At 40.3% G+C, this 18830-nt stretch overlaps 2 protein-coding genes across 4 annotated transcripts in view; one reads left to right on the forward strand and one right to left on the reverse strand.

Moving 5' to 3' along the window:
• The window catches only part of ATP7B (ATPase copper transporting beta), a 131909-nt gene extending 125462 nt beyond the window's left edge, over nucleotides 1-6447 (reverse strand). Inside the window, exons 1-2 of the mRNA XM_043995808.1 lie at nucleotides 6036-6447; nucleotides 5408-5520 (exon numbers count right to left, since the gene is read on the reverse strand). The gene's annotated coding sequence lies outside the window, so the exon portion shown is untranslated. The remainder of the gene's footprint in view (nucleotides 1-5407; nucleotides 5521-6035) is intronic.
• A 369-nt stretch (nucleotides 6448-6816) lies between these two features.
• Nucleotides 6817-17812, forward strand: ALG11 (ALG11 alpha-1,2-mannosyltransferase). 3 transcript variants are annotated; one of them, XM_043998811.1, is made up of 5 exons: nucleotides 6817-6887; nucleotides 10291-10521; nucleotides 12910-13838; nucleotides 14481-14683; nucleotides 16975-17812. In XM_043998811.1, the coding sequence occupies exons 1-5, from the start codon at nucleotides 6844-6846 to the stop codon at nucleotides 16996-16998; spliced, it is 1431 nt and encodes a 476-aa protein (XP_043854746.1). In that variant the 5' UTR covers nucleotides 6817-6843; the 3' UTR covers nucleotides 16999-17812. The 3 variants fall into 3 exon arrangements, with proteins under 3 accessions (XP_043854746.1, XP_043854744.1, XP_043854743.1); XM_043998809.1 differs by lacking the exon at nucleotides 16975-17812 and adding an exon at nucleotides 14818-16105; XM_043998808.1 differs by lacking the exon at nucleotides 16975-17812 and having other exon boundaries at nucleotides 14481-14811.
• Nucleotides 17813-18830: the final 1018 nt, after the last annotated feature.

Genomic DNA, 18830 nt, shown 5'->3' on the forward strand with positions numbered 1-18830 from the left:
GTACTATGTTTTTCCTGTCTGCCTCTGATCTGGTTTTTCCTGTAGGAGACATTATGAAAATAATTTCTTTGATCTGTTTTTTTTTCTGTAGGAGACAGGCATTAAAAAAAATTGACAGAAATGGTATCAGTTTCAGACAAAGAAATCAAAGCTATCTCTAATCAAATGAAAAAATGCTCTAAATGACTATTGATCAGAGAAATGCAAATTAAAACAGCTCTGAGGTATCACCTCACACCTATCAGAGTGGCAAATATAACAAAAATGGAAAATATTAGATGTTGGAAGGGACCGTGGGAAAGCTGGGACGATAATCCACCTGTTGGTGGAGTTGTGAAAAGATCCAACCATTCTGGAGAACAATTTGGAACTATGCCCAAAGGGCTATGGGACTGTGTATACCCTTTGACCCAGTAATTACCACTGACTAGGTCCCAAAAAGATCATAGAAAAGGGAAGAAAACCCACATCTACAAAAATATTTATAGCAGCTCTCTTGTGGTAGCAAATAATTAATTGGAAATCCAGGGGATACTCATCAACTGGGAAACAGTTGAATAAGTTTGTGGTATATGAATGTAATGGAATACTATTGTGCTATAAGAAATGATGAATGAGCAGATTTCAGAAAAATCTGGAAAGACTTAAGTGGACTGATGCTGATGAAGTGAGCAGAACCAGGAGAACATTGTACACAGTAACAGCAATATTATGTGATGATCAACTGTGACAGACTTGGCTCTTCTCAGCAGTGCAGTGACTGAAGACAATTCCAAAGAACTCATCATGGAAAATATTCTCCACATCCAGAAAAAAAGAAATGTGGATTCTGAATGCAGATTGAATCATACCGTTTCTACTTTGTTGTTGTTTTTTCTTTTTTTGAGGTTTCCCTTTTGTTCTGATTCATCTTTCACAACATGACTAATGGCAGAAATGTATTTAATGTGATTATACATATATAACCGATATCAGATTGTTTTATGTCTTGGGGGAGGAAGGGAGGGTGGGAGAAAAATTTGGAACTAAAAATCTTCTGAAAACAAATGTGAAAACTATTTTTACATGTAACTGGAAAAATAATAAAATACTTTAATGATAAAAAATAATAAATCAGTCTCTAACCATTGGGCAATACTTTCCTAAGAAGGACTTTCAGACTTCATCTTCAAGTTTCCAACTAGTAAGGTTAGATAATCATCTACTAATTCACTTTAGGATAAATCTCTAGGGAAGACCATTAAATCTAATGCTACATAAGTATTGAATATGGTAAAGATTTGATTATTTTTAATGTGCTTATTATATGGAATCTTAAATATCACCTTGTGCTATCCAAATTGAGATTTAACTCCTATGAAATAAACCACACCCTGTCAGCAGTTAGCCAAATTTCTAAGTCCCCTTACCTGCAGGCCACAGAAGCCTTGGGACAGAAAAGTGGCTGTAATAGAAGAGGGAAAAGCCTACACATTTTAACCTCAACTTGTTATCTAATAAGTTTCAAAGGTAGGGGTAGAGGCTCCTTAGAGAAAAAGCAGGAAACAAATCTTTCCATAGCTGGGAGATAGTCACTATGTGCCTTTCACAAAGGTATTATATTAATTTATGAATGATAATATTTTTCTTTTACAAATACAGGGCATTAGGCCATAGAAATTAAAATGTTACCATTAGCTATTACAAAGCCACAGTTGATTTGATTCAAGCCAAAATCTTCCCCAAAGGAAATGAACATGTCTGAATGTGTGCTCTTCTATCAGGATCATTATGGTATATTAGGACTTAACATTAAAAAGATTGTTATTTGGCATTAAGAAATATACTAGCTGTATTACCTCAAGAAAGTTCTTTCTCAGTTTACTTTTCTGCAAAGGGATGATAATAGAGCTTACCTCCTGGGATTGTTGTGAGATCACATATTGTAAAGTCCTTGGCATAGGGCAAATGTTATGATTTTCTGTGTAAAGTATAGAGCAAAAGTAACTAAATAACAACACTGATTGGTAATTAATTAGTTTTGTTTCAAGTTAAAAAAATTCCTAAGATTATTTTAAGGTATTATGTTTCTAAATTTTCTTACAGTGTATAATTCGGTAAACAATTTATCAGCTATGGTTTGAAAAGCAATTCCTCTTATAATCTAGATGTTGTTAGAGAAAAATGTACTGTTCAAAAGAGAATGAATGGGTTAGGAAGCTGTTGGTCTGTGGACCACATGGTTCTGAAGTACTGTAACTAAGAACTTATACTGTCAACTAAGCTATTTGAAGTTTTTGTTTTAATCAAGTATTTACATAGATGTTTTAAAAAGGAAAATTGGGTAATTGTTATTATTTTTTAAACCCACAAATTTTATTTTACTTTTTTATTTATTTTATTTTTGCTGGGCAATGAGGGTTAAGTGACTTGCCCAGGTCACACAGCTAGTAATGTGTCAAGCATCTGAGGCCAGATTGGAACTCAGGTACTCCTGACTCCAGGGCCGGTGCTCTATCCATTGTGCTACCTAGCTGCCCCGAAAAATAGTAATATAAAAAGAAAATGCCTTGTAAAATCTCCTTTGTAAATCTATAAACATTCTTAGGCCCATCTAGTCATAAAAATCTTATCAACTCTCTATAAGGGTTTTATGTGTGGTGAAATGGGCATAAAAATTTCAAGCCTACTTATAAGGGTACAGTGAATTTCATCTAAGGTTATTGTCTATTATTGTGGAATTATATACATCTTGAAGCAACTTAATGTTAGCAAACATCCACCAAACTCTTAGAAGATTAATTTTGATTAAAGGAGTGGATGTTGAAATTCCCTTAGGGAAGGATATATGTATGTCAAATCTTTTTCTAGGGTTTAAGTAAACTGTCTTATATTCACTATCTATGTGGAATTCTGGAATGCAGCCACCTGCTTGATTCCTAGAGACCAGCAAGGAGAGACATTAATTGAACTAGATGATTGGGTCTATAGGAAAAGACATGTCAAAGACATGCCCAGGTGGACAGGACCCTATCAAGTGGTGCTGGCTACAACCACTGCTGCTGGGAACTGAGGCTGGATACGCATCTCACACTTCAAAAGGGGCTGGTGAACTTCTTTGGACTGCCCAGCCCAGTGAAAATCTTTGGTTCTGGCTCACCCAAGGCCCTAAGCTGCTGTAGACAACTTACCTCGGGACCCTGAGGATGAGAATTAGCCAACACCTATAGGAGACTGCATTCCCAAGGACTCTGCCCTTTACCCTCACTTTCTGTGTCTTATCTACCTTGTCAGGTCACCTATGGCTTTATCCTTTTTGTTTTCTCCTACAGGTGGGAAGATTTGGTATCTGGCATTTTATTTTCAAGGGCTTTCTTCACGGCAGCTCTGCCCTCCATCTGACGATGCTCCGTCCCTCTCATGTCACCCCACACCTGCTCAGACCTGTAATTCAGTCGGCTGTAACCCTCTTGAACCTACCTCCTGCTAGCTCTGTATACCTACTCAGACAGAAGCCTGGACGTCCCACTCTGATTATGGATCAGGCCCCTGTGGCAGGGATCCCTCATGTGTTATTACAGTGAATCTCCATGCCTTTGTCAGATTTTCCAGGGATTACAGGCCTTCCTATCATTCTATTATCTCCCTGACTCCTCACCTTTCCCAATACCCTCTTTTGCCTCTGCCTATGCTTCTGTTTGCCTTCTGAGGAACAGCTGGGTCCAGAGCAGCTTCTACAGCTATCTTGGTTCAACAATCATGGAAGAGACAAACTCCCTAATCATGGACCTTAAGAAAGCAAGCTGATTCCCTTGCTGAGAATAGGGCTCCAGAACCCAAGGGAGGAGCCTGTGCTTCTCTTAGGTGAAGATTTGGTTTTGTTTTGAGGTTTTTTCGGGCATTGAGAGTTAAGTGACTTGCCCAAGTCACACAGCTAGTAAGTGTTCAAGTGTCTGAGGTGGGATTTGAACTCAGGTCCTTCTGAATCCAGAGCCAGTGCTTTATCCACTGCTGCCCCAAAGAATGATGTTTTTATGTAAACCGTCTCAACAAAATAGTTGATAATGGCCACTGACTGTGTGAGCAGGCCTTTAAGCTAAAGACACAGGGCATAGAGGCCTATGATTTCCTCTTTCCTCCCTGGAGGATTTGGAAGTATTCTTTACTGTCTCCTGTTTAGTGCCATAATCCTCCTGTTCCTCATTCTCCTTTTCTTTCTTGCTGTCCACGGAGGCATCCTACTGACATTGGAATTACCAAATGGTGTTACCATAAAAGTTATGTTCCAAATAGAAGCTCCTTGGTCTACAGGGGTCAGTGAGACCAACAGGTGGGATTGTTAGCATGAATATGGACCACCTGGATTTGATGGAGTTGCCTTATTATCTAAAAGGCTTTTATTAAACCCAGGATTAATAGGAGCAAAATGTCCTTTGACTGAACTTCAAACTGAACCCAGATAGCTAGCAGATGAGTCCCTATCTGCTGACTTCTTTCCCCAGGAAAGCAAGTCCCTATCTCGTAAAAATATCTGGGCATCCTTGTCCTTGCCAAACCCGTTTGGGAATCATATATCTTATCATAGTGTTTCTGGTAAGTCAAAGCATCAAACTGATTGATATTTCCTACATAATTTGTTATAACTGAAATTGTTAAACCGATTTGCATTACATCCATTCTTGTCATAATATTTACTTTTAGGTTCATTTGTACCAAGCTAATGAAACTGATAACACCCTGTAACCAGTGAGCAAAGAAACTTTATATACCCTCAGAAAGAGGGCGTCTTTGAGCTCCTTCTTTGGAAGGGTCTCTGCATGATTCATGCCTGCTTGTTCTTGGATAACTAATTGGCGCTATGTTTTTCCTGTCTGTCTCTGATCTGGTTTTCCTGTAGGAGACATTATGAAAATAATTTCTCTGTTTTTTCTGTAGGAGAGAGGCATAAAAATAAAAAATGACAGATAGATAGAGATAATAGAGATGACAGAGATAGATAAACAGGGATCTATTTAGAGGCACAAGGGACCTTAGAGTCATGCACTCCAACTCACTCCTTTAGAGCTCTTAAACTGAGATTCAGAAAACTAAATGACCTGCCTAATACACAAATGCTAAGTATCAGAGCCAGGGCTTGAAAGCAGGTTTTCTGACTGAAGTCCAAGACAAGTCAACAAATAGTTAAGCCCCCACAAAGTGCCAGACTCTGACAAGTGCTGGGGAATACAAAAGAAAGGCAGAAGATAGTCCCTGCTCTCTCAATTCTTTCTCCCTTATCACAGAAAGTTCCCGGGCTATCTTTTTCAATACCATCAACAAAATGCTAGGCACTTTAAATAGCACACACCAGTCTACAGTCTCAGCTAGATGAGCTAATCAAGCCAATTAATGCAGTGTAAATTAGATTGAAAAGAGGAAAAGAACTTACTTTCCCTTGTCGAAAGCAGCCCTGGGGTGGTCGACCTCTCCTTCCTCTAGCTGGAATCTGATTCTCTTTTCCAGGTATCCTCCCTTCAGAGAAAGAGTTCTTCTCTAATAAGTCTGGAAATAGCACCAAAATCACTGGATTGACTAGGGAGGAACACTCATTATGGTTTTTTTAAAAGACAGAGAGCAAGAAACTGGAGTGCTGAAAAATCTCTTAGCATCACTAGAGCTAAATTACAAAGTGACACAATTCCGGGAGCCAGCAAATTCCTAAATCCCGAGTTCCTTTCAGACACGACAAGCAGGACACACTTTAAGGCCCCTGCCTTAAATCACACAAACATCAGAAGACTCTCGAGACCCGTCAGATTCCAGTCTAAAGCTTTTAATGTGTCTGATGGATTCAAGCAGGACGAGGGCCAGAGGTCACCCTTAGGCCTTAGCCAACAGTTGTGGCAAAGGGTCTTAACAGCTAAACCCTTGACCTGCTTAATTAAGTCTTCTAGGTTTCGGTTTTCCTGAATTTAAAAAGAAAAAAGAAAAGAAAAGAAAGGAAAAGAAAAGAAAAGAGAAAAAGAGGACAAGCCTGGCTATTTGATAGATAATGCGGGAATCTTAGGTCCCAGTACCTTTTTTTCTAGGTCACTGCTGGAGACTGGAGTCCTTGGCTGCAGGCACGTGGTAGTAGGGAGAAAGGGAGTGATGTAGAGGGAGGTAAGATCGTGGGAATCAACTAGAGGATCCCCAGAACTGGCAGCTCACCTAGGATTGTCACAGGGGAATGTGAGCTAAAGAATAAAAGAGGCTGGGCCGCCTCTGCCTGCAGTCCTGGCAATTCCCAGGGAAAGAGGAGGAGGAAGAGGGGAAGGAGGGGGCGGGAAGCTGGAGTCCTGGCTCTACAGATTCCCAGCCCCATACAAATCGCAGGCCCCGCGGCTGTCGCTGCCTGCAGACTCCCACGCGGGGTCTCAATGACAGCGAGAATAACTATGGACTTTGCACCTAGGAGATCGATAGGGAAGCGTCAGAGACTCCCATTTGTCCGTGGCGGGTATCATTCACCAGGGCAAGCTGGGAATGGGGCTGTTAGGAGGAAGGGAGGGGGCGTGGCGGAGGCGGAGCCCGGGGATGGAAGCCTTCCAGCCGTCAATCACTCCAACACGCCCTCTTCCTCCCGTCACTAAGACAGGCCCCGCCCCCTCTCCTTCACTCCCCCTCAGCTAGGGGGCGGGGAGACAACCAGATGTCCCACGCCCCCACGACCCTGGAGATACTATTGGATAAGAGAAGGGTTGCGTGAGATGCATGCGTGGCTGCTACCAAGAACCAATCAGGAAACGCGATCGTCGCCCGAGGGGAAGCGGGGCGCCGGTGACACGTCACTGGGAACCAATAGAGAGAGGAGGGGCCGGGAAGTGGTTCCGGGGTCGGTAGAAGATGGCGTTGGGCGAGCGGAATTTCTATCTGTCCAAGTTTTTGAGGTGAGGATCCCGGGCGGGCGCCTTCCGAGGCATCGTGACGAGGACGGGGAACTTATCTGAGAGTCAGCCCCGCTGCCCCTTGGTCTGCGCCGTTCCCGGGGTCATTCCTAGCGCGGTAATAATTCCACCGCTGCAGAGATCTTGGTGATCATTTAATCCACCTCCCCCCACTGATAAGTGTGGAAACTAAGGCCCAGAGAGGTGAAAAGACTTGCCCACTATCACAGAGGCAGCAGGTGGTCAAGGCAGAATTCGAACCCAGCTCCTTACATTCCAGAGCTCATTGCACGGCACCTTTTGAGCAACGCTAGCCATGTCTTGCTTAGCTCCCAGAGCTTCACAAATGGTTTTTTTTCTTTTCTTTTTTTTTTTCATTCACTGGTTGACAGGCTGCTGCAGGGCCTGGTCCGTAAAGATTGTATTCTCAGCTTTTCCTAGTTGAAATCCGTGGTTGGGTTTCCTTCCCTTTCTCACCAGGCGCTGCACCCAGCGCCGTCTTGAGAATCCGTGCATTGTGGCTTATGCTTGATAAATGCTTATTGACTGTCCTTATCGAATAAGATAATGCAGATAGCACTTTGTTCACCTTAAAAGGCTGGCTGCCATTATATTATTATCCTCTTGCCCATTAATTATGTTCTTACTCTGCGGTGTTTTCAAGAGATGCTTCAGCGTGTTCTTTTCAGTACTGAGTTCCTTAATTAGCCGTTTTCCTATGTGCGCATTTCTTTTTTTGGGGGGGGGGGAAGGCAACCGGGGTTAAGTGACTTGCCCAGGGTCACACAGCTAGCAAGTGTCTGAGGGCGGATTTGAACCCAGGTCCCCCTGACTTCAGGGCCGGTGCTCTATCCACTGCGCCACCTAGCTAGCCCTATGTGCGCAGTTCTTAATGATCGACATGCATCTCCATTTCTGTTCATGATGATGCCTTCATCCCGCACCAGCTTCAACAGTCGTAACGTTAAATTCATGAAATCTACTGAGTCAGTTTCCTTATATGGCAAGTAGTTAGTGCCAGACTCCATCCTGTCTCTCAGAAACGTGTAGGTGTTGTGTAGCACACCATTAGGTAATGCTTGTATTGTGGGTGGGAAGAGTGAGCTTTGACTTCATAGGATCATAGATCATAGATTTAGAGCTAAGGTTCAAACCCAGCAGGTCCTCTCATTCCAAATTCAGAGCTTCTTCCACAGCACCACTACTTACTTTAAAGCTGAATTCATTGGATCAGATGGTCACAGATTTAGACTTTGAGGGGACCTTAGAGGTCATCAAGTCTAATCCCTCATTTGAAAGACAAATAAACTGCCCATTGAAGTTAACTGAGTTAAGTGACAAGGTTACACAACTAGTACTAAGTATCTCCTATCCTCTTTTTGTGTTGTGTACCTTAACAGCTCCTTGATGTGTCATTTGCAACGATGTGTCAATTTTGGTTAATTGTCTGCTTTGGCTGAAGGCCAGTCGCTGGATTCTAGACTCTTTAGACAACTTGCAGTTGTAAAAAGAAAAAAAATCCATAGATATAACAAACATCTTTATCCCCAACAAAATGTTCATCGAGATTCAATTTAATAAAACTTTTCTGTAGATTGAATGTCTGGCATACCTGTTACAGTTTTTAAATATATATGTAAATGCTTTTGTACTTAGTAAAATACAGAGTTATATAAGCATTACAAATTCATAGTAGATTTTGTTATATTATTTTTCTGAGCCAACATATACTAATAATCCTATTGTTACTGGGCGGTGATTTTTTTTTTAACTCAAAAGGGGGTCATACTTGAAAAGCTTTGGTTACCGTTGCTCTAAAATATTAAATCTACATCTATATAAATGCTTATATCATTTATAAATGAAGGTGTTTGTGCTCCCTGACTCTAGTTTCATTTTATAAATGAGAAAATTGGCCTGAGTTAGCAAGGTGAGTTATATGAGGACTATTACTTTAAGAATCAGACTATTCTTAACTTTGTAAATACATATTAAATTGGACTCTTGTGTGAGAAAATGCCTTGATAGAGACAAAGAGGTGAAAGGAGTCATCTAACAAACCAGCATTTCAGGAATTTACTTGCATTCTAGCAGGATGGTAAAGCATATGCACAGAAAATTATAATCCAAAATAACAAAAGTGCATAAGAAACATAAACGTTAAGAATTATGTGAGGTCTGAAACTCCAGGGTTATTTTTGACACTTCTGCACATCTCATATCAAGTCAGTTACAAGTGTTGTCAGATCTACTGCCAATATCTCCTACATTCATCACCTTATTTGACCCTGTGATGCTAATTCCCCTTGTGCCACCCATCTGAATTATTTCAGTAGGATTTTTTGTTTGTGTTTTGTTTTTCTATTTTATTTTAATTTTTAATTTTTCTTAATTATATGTAAAGATATTTTTTATTCCAAATGTTCCTGCCCACCCCAGCAAGCAATTCGATAGAGGTTATACATCACAATCATATTAAACATATTTCCACATTAATCAGAACAAAAGGAAAAAATGGGAGAAAGAATAAACAAGAACAATGACAAAAAAGCAACAAAAAATGTGAAAATAGTTCAATAGGTTTTTCCTTTTATTTTTCTTTCTTTTTTTTTTTTTTTGCGGGGCAATGAGGGTTAAGTGACTTGCCCAATGTCACATAGCTAGTAAGTGTCAAATGTCTGAAACCGGATTTGAATTCAGGTCCTCCTGAATCCAGGGCCAGTGCTTTAGCCACTACACCACCTAGCTGCCCCCCTCTTCAACCGTATTTTACTTTTTCCTTCTTCCTACGATATGCATTCCAACCAAACTAAAATGTCCCTCACCCCCACCTCCACCCTTAATCTTATCCTGCCTCCATCCATTGCACAAACCATCCCTCATTCCTGGAACACACTTATTGAACACACTGTTGAAATACGCTACATTCAGGGGGCAGCTGGGTGGCACAGTGGATAAAGCACCGGCCCTAGATTGAGTAGGACCTGAGTTCAAATCCAGTCTCAGACACTTGACACTTGACACTTACTAGCTGTGTGACCCTGGGCAAGTCACTTAACCCTCATTGCCCTTCCCCCTCCAAAAAAAACACACAAAGAAATACGCCACATTCAATACTCAGGCACCACCTCATCCGCGAAACCTCACCTGAGTTTTCTACCTGAAAGCAAACTTGCTCAGATTTCTTCATCTAAGCCCTCCCCTTTGTCCTAATTAAATTCTGTTCTCTGTGTGTATGTGTGTGTATGGGTGTATGTGATTGCCTATTAGATATAAATTATTTGAAGTCAGGAACTTTTTTCATCTTTGGATTTTTAGCACCTGCCATAGTGCATTGTATACATTAGGAACTTAAACGTTTATTGAATTGAAGTCTTAATTTCACCTTTTTCCCTTCTTATTTCAGACTTTTTTACTCCTTCCTCCTTCCTGGGCTAATTATAAGCATACTTTTATGTATTTGTTTGATCATTGTCCTTTGGAGAATCAGAATGGAACTACGGAAAAAGAAAAAATCCATGTCAGCCTACAGAAGTAAAAAAAATCAGATGGTGATTGCATTTTTTCATCCATACTGCAATGCTGGCGGTGGAGGGGAGAGAGTTTTGTGGTGTGCCCTAAGAGCTCTGCAGAAAAAGTAGGTATGCATTTTTCTGAGGCAGATCTCTTCATTGTAACCTTTCCTCTATTAAAAATTGTAACCTTCCCTCCTTCCCCACCCAGAGGGGGAGGAGGAGGAAAAAGTACCCTAGGCCAGGGCTTGGAGAAGTCCCGCAGAGGAACCCTCAAGTAGGGTTGCCAGATGAGAAATGAGGAGATGTCTCAGCTGAACTCCTTAAATGGAGGTTTGGCATTCTCAGCCTCACCCACAGAGCCTCAGGGTACTGGTAAAGGAGTACCTAAGCTGATGAGCTGATAAACTAATGAGATCATCCTGGGGAAAGTCTGTCTGAGTTGTCCAGCCAGATAAGATATGAGAAAATGACATAGTTTCACATTGAATTGGCAGCTAGTTGTTAACCTTTTCTCTCCCTAGGTTGCAAACTCCTTGAGCATAGAGATCATGATGTTCTTTGGTTTTCCTATTGCACTGAATTGTCAGGAAAATGAATTTCACTTATTTCTGAAAGATAATTATTAACAGCTAGAACATCAAAAGTCACTGTTACGGGCAGCTAGGTGGCTAAGTGGATAAAGCACCAGCCCTGGATTCAGGAGGACCTGAGTTCAAATTTGACCTCAGACACTTGACACTTACTAGCTGTGTGACCCTGGCCAAGTCACTTAACCCTCATTGCCCCACCCCCCAAAAAAGTCACTGTTCCATTCTTTTGTGGAAAAGAATAGCAAAAAATATTTGATAGGTAGGAACAATAAGATGAACTATAATAGTGATAAATATAAAATCCCACACCTAGAATTCCAGGAATCCAACTGCCTAGCTATAAGATAAAGGTGGTATAGCTAGGTACCAGTGTGAGTAAGAAGAACCTGGGTGTTTGGGGTGGACTACAAGCCCAATGTAAATCAGTAATGTGATATGTCAGCCAAGAAAGATAATGTGATTTTAGTTTGCCTTCATGGGGGAGGGAGGGGTCGTGTTCTGCTAGAGTTCTATTGTACTCTGCCCTGATCAGGACACATCTGGAATGGTGTGTGGGATGCAGGCCACGCATTTTAGGACAGACACAGACTGGTGCATGTTGAGATGGAAGCAACCTGGATGGGCATGGAAGTAAACTGTCACATAAGGATTGGTTGGAAGTGAACACTTGGCAAGTGGGAGAAGAGAAGGAGCAGGCAAAGTGAAAGATATCTTCAAGTATTCTAAGGACTAGAGATTAGCCTTACACTTCTTTGACCTAGAAAGCAGAACTAGAATTAGAAGTCTGTGCAAGTTAGAAGCAGGTGTTAGCTCCACTTGAGGAAAAGCTTATTAAAAGTCAAGGGTTTGGGGGCAGCTAGGTGGCGCAGTGGGTAAAGCAATGGCCCTGGATTCAGGAGTAACTGAGTTCAAATCCAGCCTCAGACACCTGACACTTACTAGCTGTGTAACCCTGGGCAAGTCACTTAACCCCCATTGCCCCGCAAAAAAAGGGGGGGGGCAGCTAGATGGCGCAGTGGCTAGAGCACCGGCCCTGGATTCAGGAGGACCTGAGTTCAAATCCAGCCTCAAACACTTAACACTTACTAGCTGTGTGACCCTGGGCAAGTCACTTAACCCCAATTGCCTCACTTAAAAAAAAAAGAAGTCAAGGGTTGGGGCAGCTAGGTGGCACACTAGATAGAACATCGGCTCTGGAGTCAGGAGGACCTGAGTTCAAATCTGGCCTCAGACACTTAACACTTACTAGCTGTGTGACCCTAGGCAAGTCACTTAACCCCAATTGCCTCACCAAAAAGAAAAAAAAGTCAAGGGTTTCCTAAAACAGAAAGAGCTAGGGCTATCTCAGGAGAAAATAGATTATTTCCAGAGGACTGGAAGCAGAGGCTTGATGACATTTGTCCATGATGTTGTCAAGTGGATTCTCTTGCTTCAAGTAGAGGTGAGACCAAACTCCTGGGATCTTTTCCAACTCTAAGAGTCCACGGCTCTATAATTCCACCTAATGACATGGCTGAGGCCCTGAGCAAAACTATCAATTGAAATTGTTAGTACAGAAGTGTTCGCTTTTTAAAACAACACTAAGTCAAATACTTTGTATTAACATCCATTATTTGCAAAGTGCTGTGCTTGAGAAAATACAAGGAAACCATTCTTTAGTTTTAAAGCCTCTTTATGACTATCCTGTGTGTATTACAGGAAATGACAACATGTACTCAAAAAAAAATTTTAAGTGCCATTAAAACTTGGATCAGGAGACACAGGATAAAGGGAGTGGCTAAATAGAGTCCACCAGTAATAATAGACAGTTTATAAAACCCTGAACACCACTAAGTAGCCTTAAAAGAAGCTACCGTATGATTGGAAAACAAACATTTCCCATAACATTTGCCAGTTTTAAATGAAATGATATTTTTTTAGGTATCATGAAGCAACTTATGTTGTTTATACTGGTGATGAGAATGTCACCGGTGAACAAATCCTAGATGATGCTTTCAGAAGATTCAACATCAAACTAGTCCATCCAGTGAAGTTTGTGTTTTTAAGAAAACGTTACCTTGTGGAAGCATCACTCTATCCTCACTTTACTTTGCTGGGCCAGAGCCTTGGGTCCTTTTTTCTTGGCTGGGAAGCTCTTGTGAAGTGCGTGCCTGATGTTTACATTGACTCCATGGGTTATGCTTTTACACTGCCACTGTTTAAGTATTTAGGAGACTGCAAAGTTGGCTGTTATGTCCACTACCCTACCATCAGTACTGATATGCTCTCTGTTGTGAGAAATCAAAGTGCTGGATTTAACAATGCCACCTTTATTACAAAAAATGTTTTTCTCAGCAAAGTGAAGCTCATCTACTATTATTTATTTGCTATGATTTATGGATTGGTTGGATCTTGCAGTGATGTAGTCATGGTCAATTCTTCATGGACGCTAAACCATATTCTATCCCTCTGGAAGGTCCAAAGTTGTTGTAGCGTTGTTTATCCACCATGTGATGTGAAGACGTTTCTGGACATTCCATTACATGAAAAGCAGACAACCTCTGAAACTATACTGGTCTCTCTTGGCCAGTTCAGGCCTGAAAAGAACCATGCTTTGCAGATCAGAGCCTTTGCAAAGTTGCTGGAAGAGATGGCTGGAAAGGATCCTTCACTTAAACTTGTCCTAATTGGAGGTTGTCGTAACAGAGATGATGAAGATCGGGTAAATCAACTTAAAAAGCTTTGTGAAGACCTGGGAGTTCAGGAAAATGTGGAATTTCAAATCAATATTCCATTTGAAGAATTAAAGTATTATTTGTCGAAGGCAACAATTGGCCTTCACACTATGTGGAACGAGCATTTTGGAATTGGTGAGTTTTGTCCTTAGCTTCAGAGACCTTTCTTGGTACCTTAATGGCCACTTTTAAAGTTCTGGTTAATAATAGATTGGAGCTTTGCTCTCACACAACCCTCAAGACTTCCCTAAAAAAGATGTGGCTCCTTACAATAAGCTCCTTTAGCTACATCAGTTACTAAACCAGCTCATTCTGTGCTTTTGCTCTGACGTTTCCCCTTCTTGGAATGTTTCTCAGCCTAAACCATGGGTTCTTAACCTATTTGGTATCATGAAACCAATTCTATTGAATTGGTATTGTATTGAATTGAATTGTATTGTATTGAATCTTTGACCTACATTATTCTGCAAATTTTGAGATTGGCTTGCTTCATACTGAATTCTGCTCCCTCTTTGAGTGGGGCTCTAGTTTATTTCATATTTTTATAGTACTTGTCACTGAAATCATGTAACAGAAACAAATTTCCTAATCCATTTAGTGCACAAATATATGCACAAATACTAACCAATACTTAATTCGGTTCCTCATCAGTTTCTAAACTTGGAGTACTGAATTCATAAATGACCTCTGGTAACCTCTGTTTTAGTGGGCATATATAGGAAATTAAAATATGATGCCTTTGGTAATAATTGTCCTTGCTTATTCTTATGTATTTAGGGATTGTGGAATGTATGGCTGCTGGGACAATTATTCTGGCTCACAATTCAGGAGGCCCAAAGCTTGACATTGTTGTGCCTTATGAAGGTAACATAACTGGATTCCTGGCAGAAAGTGAAGAAGACTATGCAGAAACTATGGCTCATATCCTTTGTTTGTCTACTGAAGAGAGGCTTCAAATAAGGAAGAATGCTCGTCAGTCTGTAAGCAGATTTTCTGATCATGAATTTGAAGTGTCATTCCTGTCATCTATGGAGAATATTTTTAAAACTAAATAGATGATTAAATTCTTTTATGTAAATATTTTTTTTAACTTTTATTCCCTATTTTAATAAAGGTACTTCAAACAATGTCCTCAGGTATATTTACTGATATGGATATTTATTTGAGTTTATGAAGAAGAGAAAATTTATCTAAATTAAAGTATGTATCCTTTTTGTTTTAAACGAACTGTCTTATGAGAGAAAATCTAAATTTTTTTGGCTTAGCTTCTAGCCAGAAATTTTACATTTTCCTTTGAAAATTTTGTTTCAAAAATGTACTAAGAAGAAATATTTCATTAGCTAAAATTTGTCTGCAATTTTAGTGTAACAAACGTTTAACATTTTCTAATTCACTGCCATTCAGCACACACATATACACAGTAGATTTAAAGAGAGTGAGTTTGCCTAATTCTTGTTTTTGTTTTGGTTTTTTTGGTGAGGCAATTGGGGTTAAGTGACTTGCCCAGGGTCACACAGCTAGTAAGTGTTAAGTGTCTGAGGCTGGATTTGAACTCAGGTCCTCCTGAATCCAGGGCCAGTGCTCTATCCACTGCACCACCTAGGAGTTTACCTAATTCTTGGTCAGTGATGTATATAATTATAGAATTTGAGTTGAAAGAAAGCTTAGCAACCACCTAGTCCTACCCTTAGGTAAAAAAGAATACAACAGAGGTGTAAAATGTAAGTAAAAATGGATCCTTAGGGCTGTAGATTAAAAATTAAAACTTTAAAACCCACAAATTAACATCATCTACCTCATACTGCATATTTCCCAATTACATTTAAATCTGGGTCTTGGCACTGGCAGAGGAGTTTTGACACCTCACCTGTACCACACACTAGAATAATCATCCAGGATCTGCTTAAAGACCTTCAGTGAGAAGAATTGACTACCTCCCAGCCCAGTCCATTCCACTTTTGGAGAGCTCTAATTGGAATAGAGATTTTCTGGAGATCAAGCTAAAATTGCCTCTTTGTAGCTTCCAGCCATTCCTCCTGCTTCTCTCTTCCCTCTCCCACAAGATAGCCTGTAATGTCCTTAAAGATGGCTCTCATTTTCCTTGGGTTTTCTCTTCTCCAGATAAAACATCTCTGGTGTCTTCAGTTCGTTATATAAGATGTACTTGAGACCTTGCTTCGTCTTGGCTGCTTTCCTCTAGATCAGGACTGCTTCAGCTTTTTTGTGTCCTGGACCCCTTTGGCAGTCTGGTGAAGCTTATGGACTCCTCAGAATCATGTTTTCAAATGCATAAAATGCACTATAAAGAATTATGAAGGAAACTGATTACATTGAAATACAGTCATCAAAATTTTCTTTTAAAAAACAAATTTGGGGCAGGTAGGTGGCACAGTAGATAAAGCACTGGCCCTGGATTCAGGAGGACCTGAGTTCAAATCCAACCTCAGACGCTTGACACTTACTAGCTGTGTGACCCTGGGCAAGTCACTTAACCCTCATTGCTCCGCAAAAACACAAAACCAAAAACAACAAAATCATGGACCCCAGGTGAAGAAATATGTTCTAGGTTTACCTATGAGCTTATCAATGCCCTTCTTTTTTTTTTTTTTTACTGTAGATTTGTTGATTTTTTTTTTTTATTGCAACAGGATAGTGTGGTGAGCAGCACAGTGTTGAAGATGTGAATTTGAATGCCACCTTTGATACTTAATAGCTGTGTGACCCTTGGCAGGTCACTTAACATGTCTGAGCCTCAGTTTCCTCATCTATAAAATAGGATCAATAATTGTACTCACAGGCCCCAAAGAGATCACATATATACAGTGTTTTGCCAACTTAAAAGCACCATATAAATATGATTCGATGTGATTATGATTTCCTTTGAAAAATATTAATGCAAATATTACAACACATTATTTACTTGGTATTTCAAAGGCATGTTTGCTTATTTGTTGATCAGTGCCCTTCTAAAATTGGAGTTCTGAGAATTGAACCCTGAAGAATGAGTTCTGAACAGGGCAGAGTAAAGGGGGTGGGGAAGGGAACAAGCCTTTATTGTACGCCTGCTCTGTGCCAGGCACCATACTCAGTGCTTTACAAATATTGATCTCATCTGAGCCTCACAACTCTGGGAAAGAAGTGCTATTAGATCCCCATTTTACATTTGAACAAACTGAGACAGCCAGAAGTTGTGACTTTGCCAGGGTGACACAAGTAGTAAGAAGTGCCTGAGGCTGGATCTGAACTCGGGTCTGTCACCTTCTTATTCCAGGGAGCTTGGCCTCTCATGATGTAGGCCAGTCATCACATTACACTGTGGACTCATACTGCTCTAAAACATGGAGATCTTTTTGAGACAAACTGCTTCTAACCGTACCTCCCCCTCTCCCCATCCAGTCCCTGTGAAGTGGGTTTTCTGAATCCAACTGCAACGTGAGACTTTACATTTATCCATATTGAATTTCATCTGATTAGATTCATGCCAAAGTTCTAACCTGTCAAGATGTTGAACAGCACAGAAGCTCACCACAGATCCCTGGGATAATCTTCTGCCAAAATGACATTGGACCATTAGTAACTACTCTGAGTCAAGCCATTTGAACATAATCCTTTTTACTCCCTGCTCCTTGGGAATCTCCCAAGGAAGCCACCTTGCTACTGGACAACAATGTCCTAGAGATCTTAGGTCTTTTAGACCTGGAACTGCAGCCCAGGGCCCTGCTGCTTTGTTTGGCAAGTTCCTCACCTGGCCCACTACTCTCTGCCAAGGCTTCAGCCATACTTCACATTATTCCTACTCCCCCCAGAAATGCCCCTGCATTTTCCCTCTCTCCTATTCTGGAATCATAATCAAATCAATATCTCTGTGGCCCCGGGAGAGATCAGTTAATGTGTTGAAATAAGCAGATGACCCTAGGTTCTAGTTCTGTCATTTATCTTTATGATCTCTTTAGACCTGAGGGTTCTTATTTGAATGAAAGGACTGATATAAAGAATCACCATTATCTACCACAGGCAAATTAGGAGAGGAAGGAATAGTTTACCTCTCACATCTATGGAGAGTGAAAGAATTTATGACCAAACGAGAGAGAATATTATGAAATGCAAAATGGATCATTTTGATTACATCAAATTAAAAATTTTTAAGTTTTTGTACAAACAAAACCAATACAGCCAAGATTAGAAGGAAAGTAGAAAACTGAGAAACAATTTTTACAGTCAGTATTTCTGATAAAGGCCTCATTTCTAGAATATATAGAGAAGGAATCAAATTTATAAGTATACAAGTCATTTCTCAATCAAGAAATGTTCAAAGGATAGCAACAGGCAGTTTTCAGATGAATGTATTGCCACATGAAAATGTTCTAAATCACTATTCATTCGAGAAATGCAAATTAAAACAACTCTGAGGTACCACCTCACACCTTTCAGATTGCCTAATATGACAAAAAAGGAAAATGATAAATGTTGGAGATGTGGGGAAATTGGAACGCTAATAATACATAGTTGGTGGAAAACAATTTGGAACTATGTCCAAAGGGCTATAAAACTGCATACTCTTTGACCCAGAAATACCACTACTAGATCTATATCCCAAAGAGATCATAAAAAAGGGAAAGGACCTACATGTACAAAAATATATAGTAGCTCTAAAAGTTGGAAATTAAGGGGATGACCATCATTTGGGGAATGGCTGAACAAGTTGTGGTATATGAATGTAATGGAATACTATTGTTCTGTAAGAAATGATGAGCAGGCTAAATCTCTAATGATTAGAGAGATGCAAATTAAAACAACTCTGAGGTACCATCTGACACCTATCAGATTGGCTAAAATGACAAAAAAGGAAGATAATAAATGTTGGAGAAGCTGTGGGAAAATTGGAACACTAATGCATTGTTGGTGGAGCTGTGAACTGATCCAACCATTCTGGAGAGCAATTTGGAATTATGCCCAAAGGGCGATAAAGCTGTGCATACCCTTTGACCCAGCAATTCCACTTTTAGGTCTTTTCCCCAAAGAAATCATGGAAGGGGGAAAGGGACCCACATGTACAAAAATATTTATAGCTGCTCTTTACGTGGTAGCAAGGAATTGGAAGTTGAGGGGGTGCCCATCAATTGGGGA

Source organism: Dromiciops gliroides, chromosome 3, assembly GCF_019393635.1.
Source record: "Dromiciops gliroides isolate mDroGli1 chromosome 3, mDroGli1.pri, whole genome shotgun sequence".
Classification (NCBI taxonomy): domain Eukaryota; kingdom Metazoa; phylum Chordata; class Mammalia; order Microbiotheria; family Microbiotheriidae; genus Dromiciops; species Dromiciops gliroides.

What these genes read in the sequence shown, in the direction of transcription:
- ALG11 (XM_043998808.1), top strand. Translation starts at nt 6,844, where the DNA reads ATGGCGTTGGGCGAGCGGAATTTCTATCTGTCCAAGTTTTTGAG. An exon ending in TATCTGTCCAAGTTTTTGAG is followed by an intron (nt 6,888 to 10,290) that starts GTGAGGATCCCG and finishes TTCTTATTTCAG; the next exon opens with ACTTTTTTACTCCTTCCTCC. An exon ending in GAACGAGCATTTTGGAATTG is followed by an intron (nt 13,839 to 14,480) that starts GTGAGTTTTGTC and finishes TTATGTATTTAG; the next exon opens with GGATTGTGGAATGTATGGCT.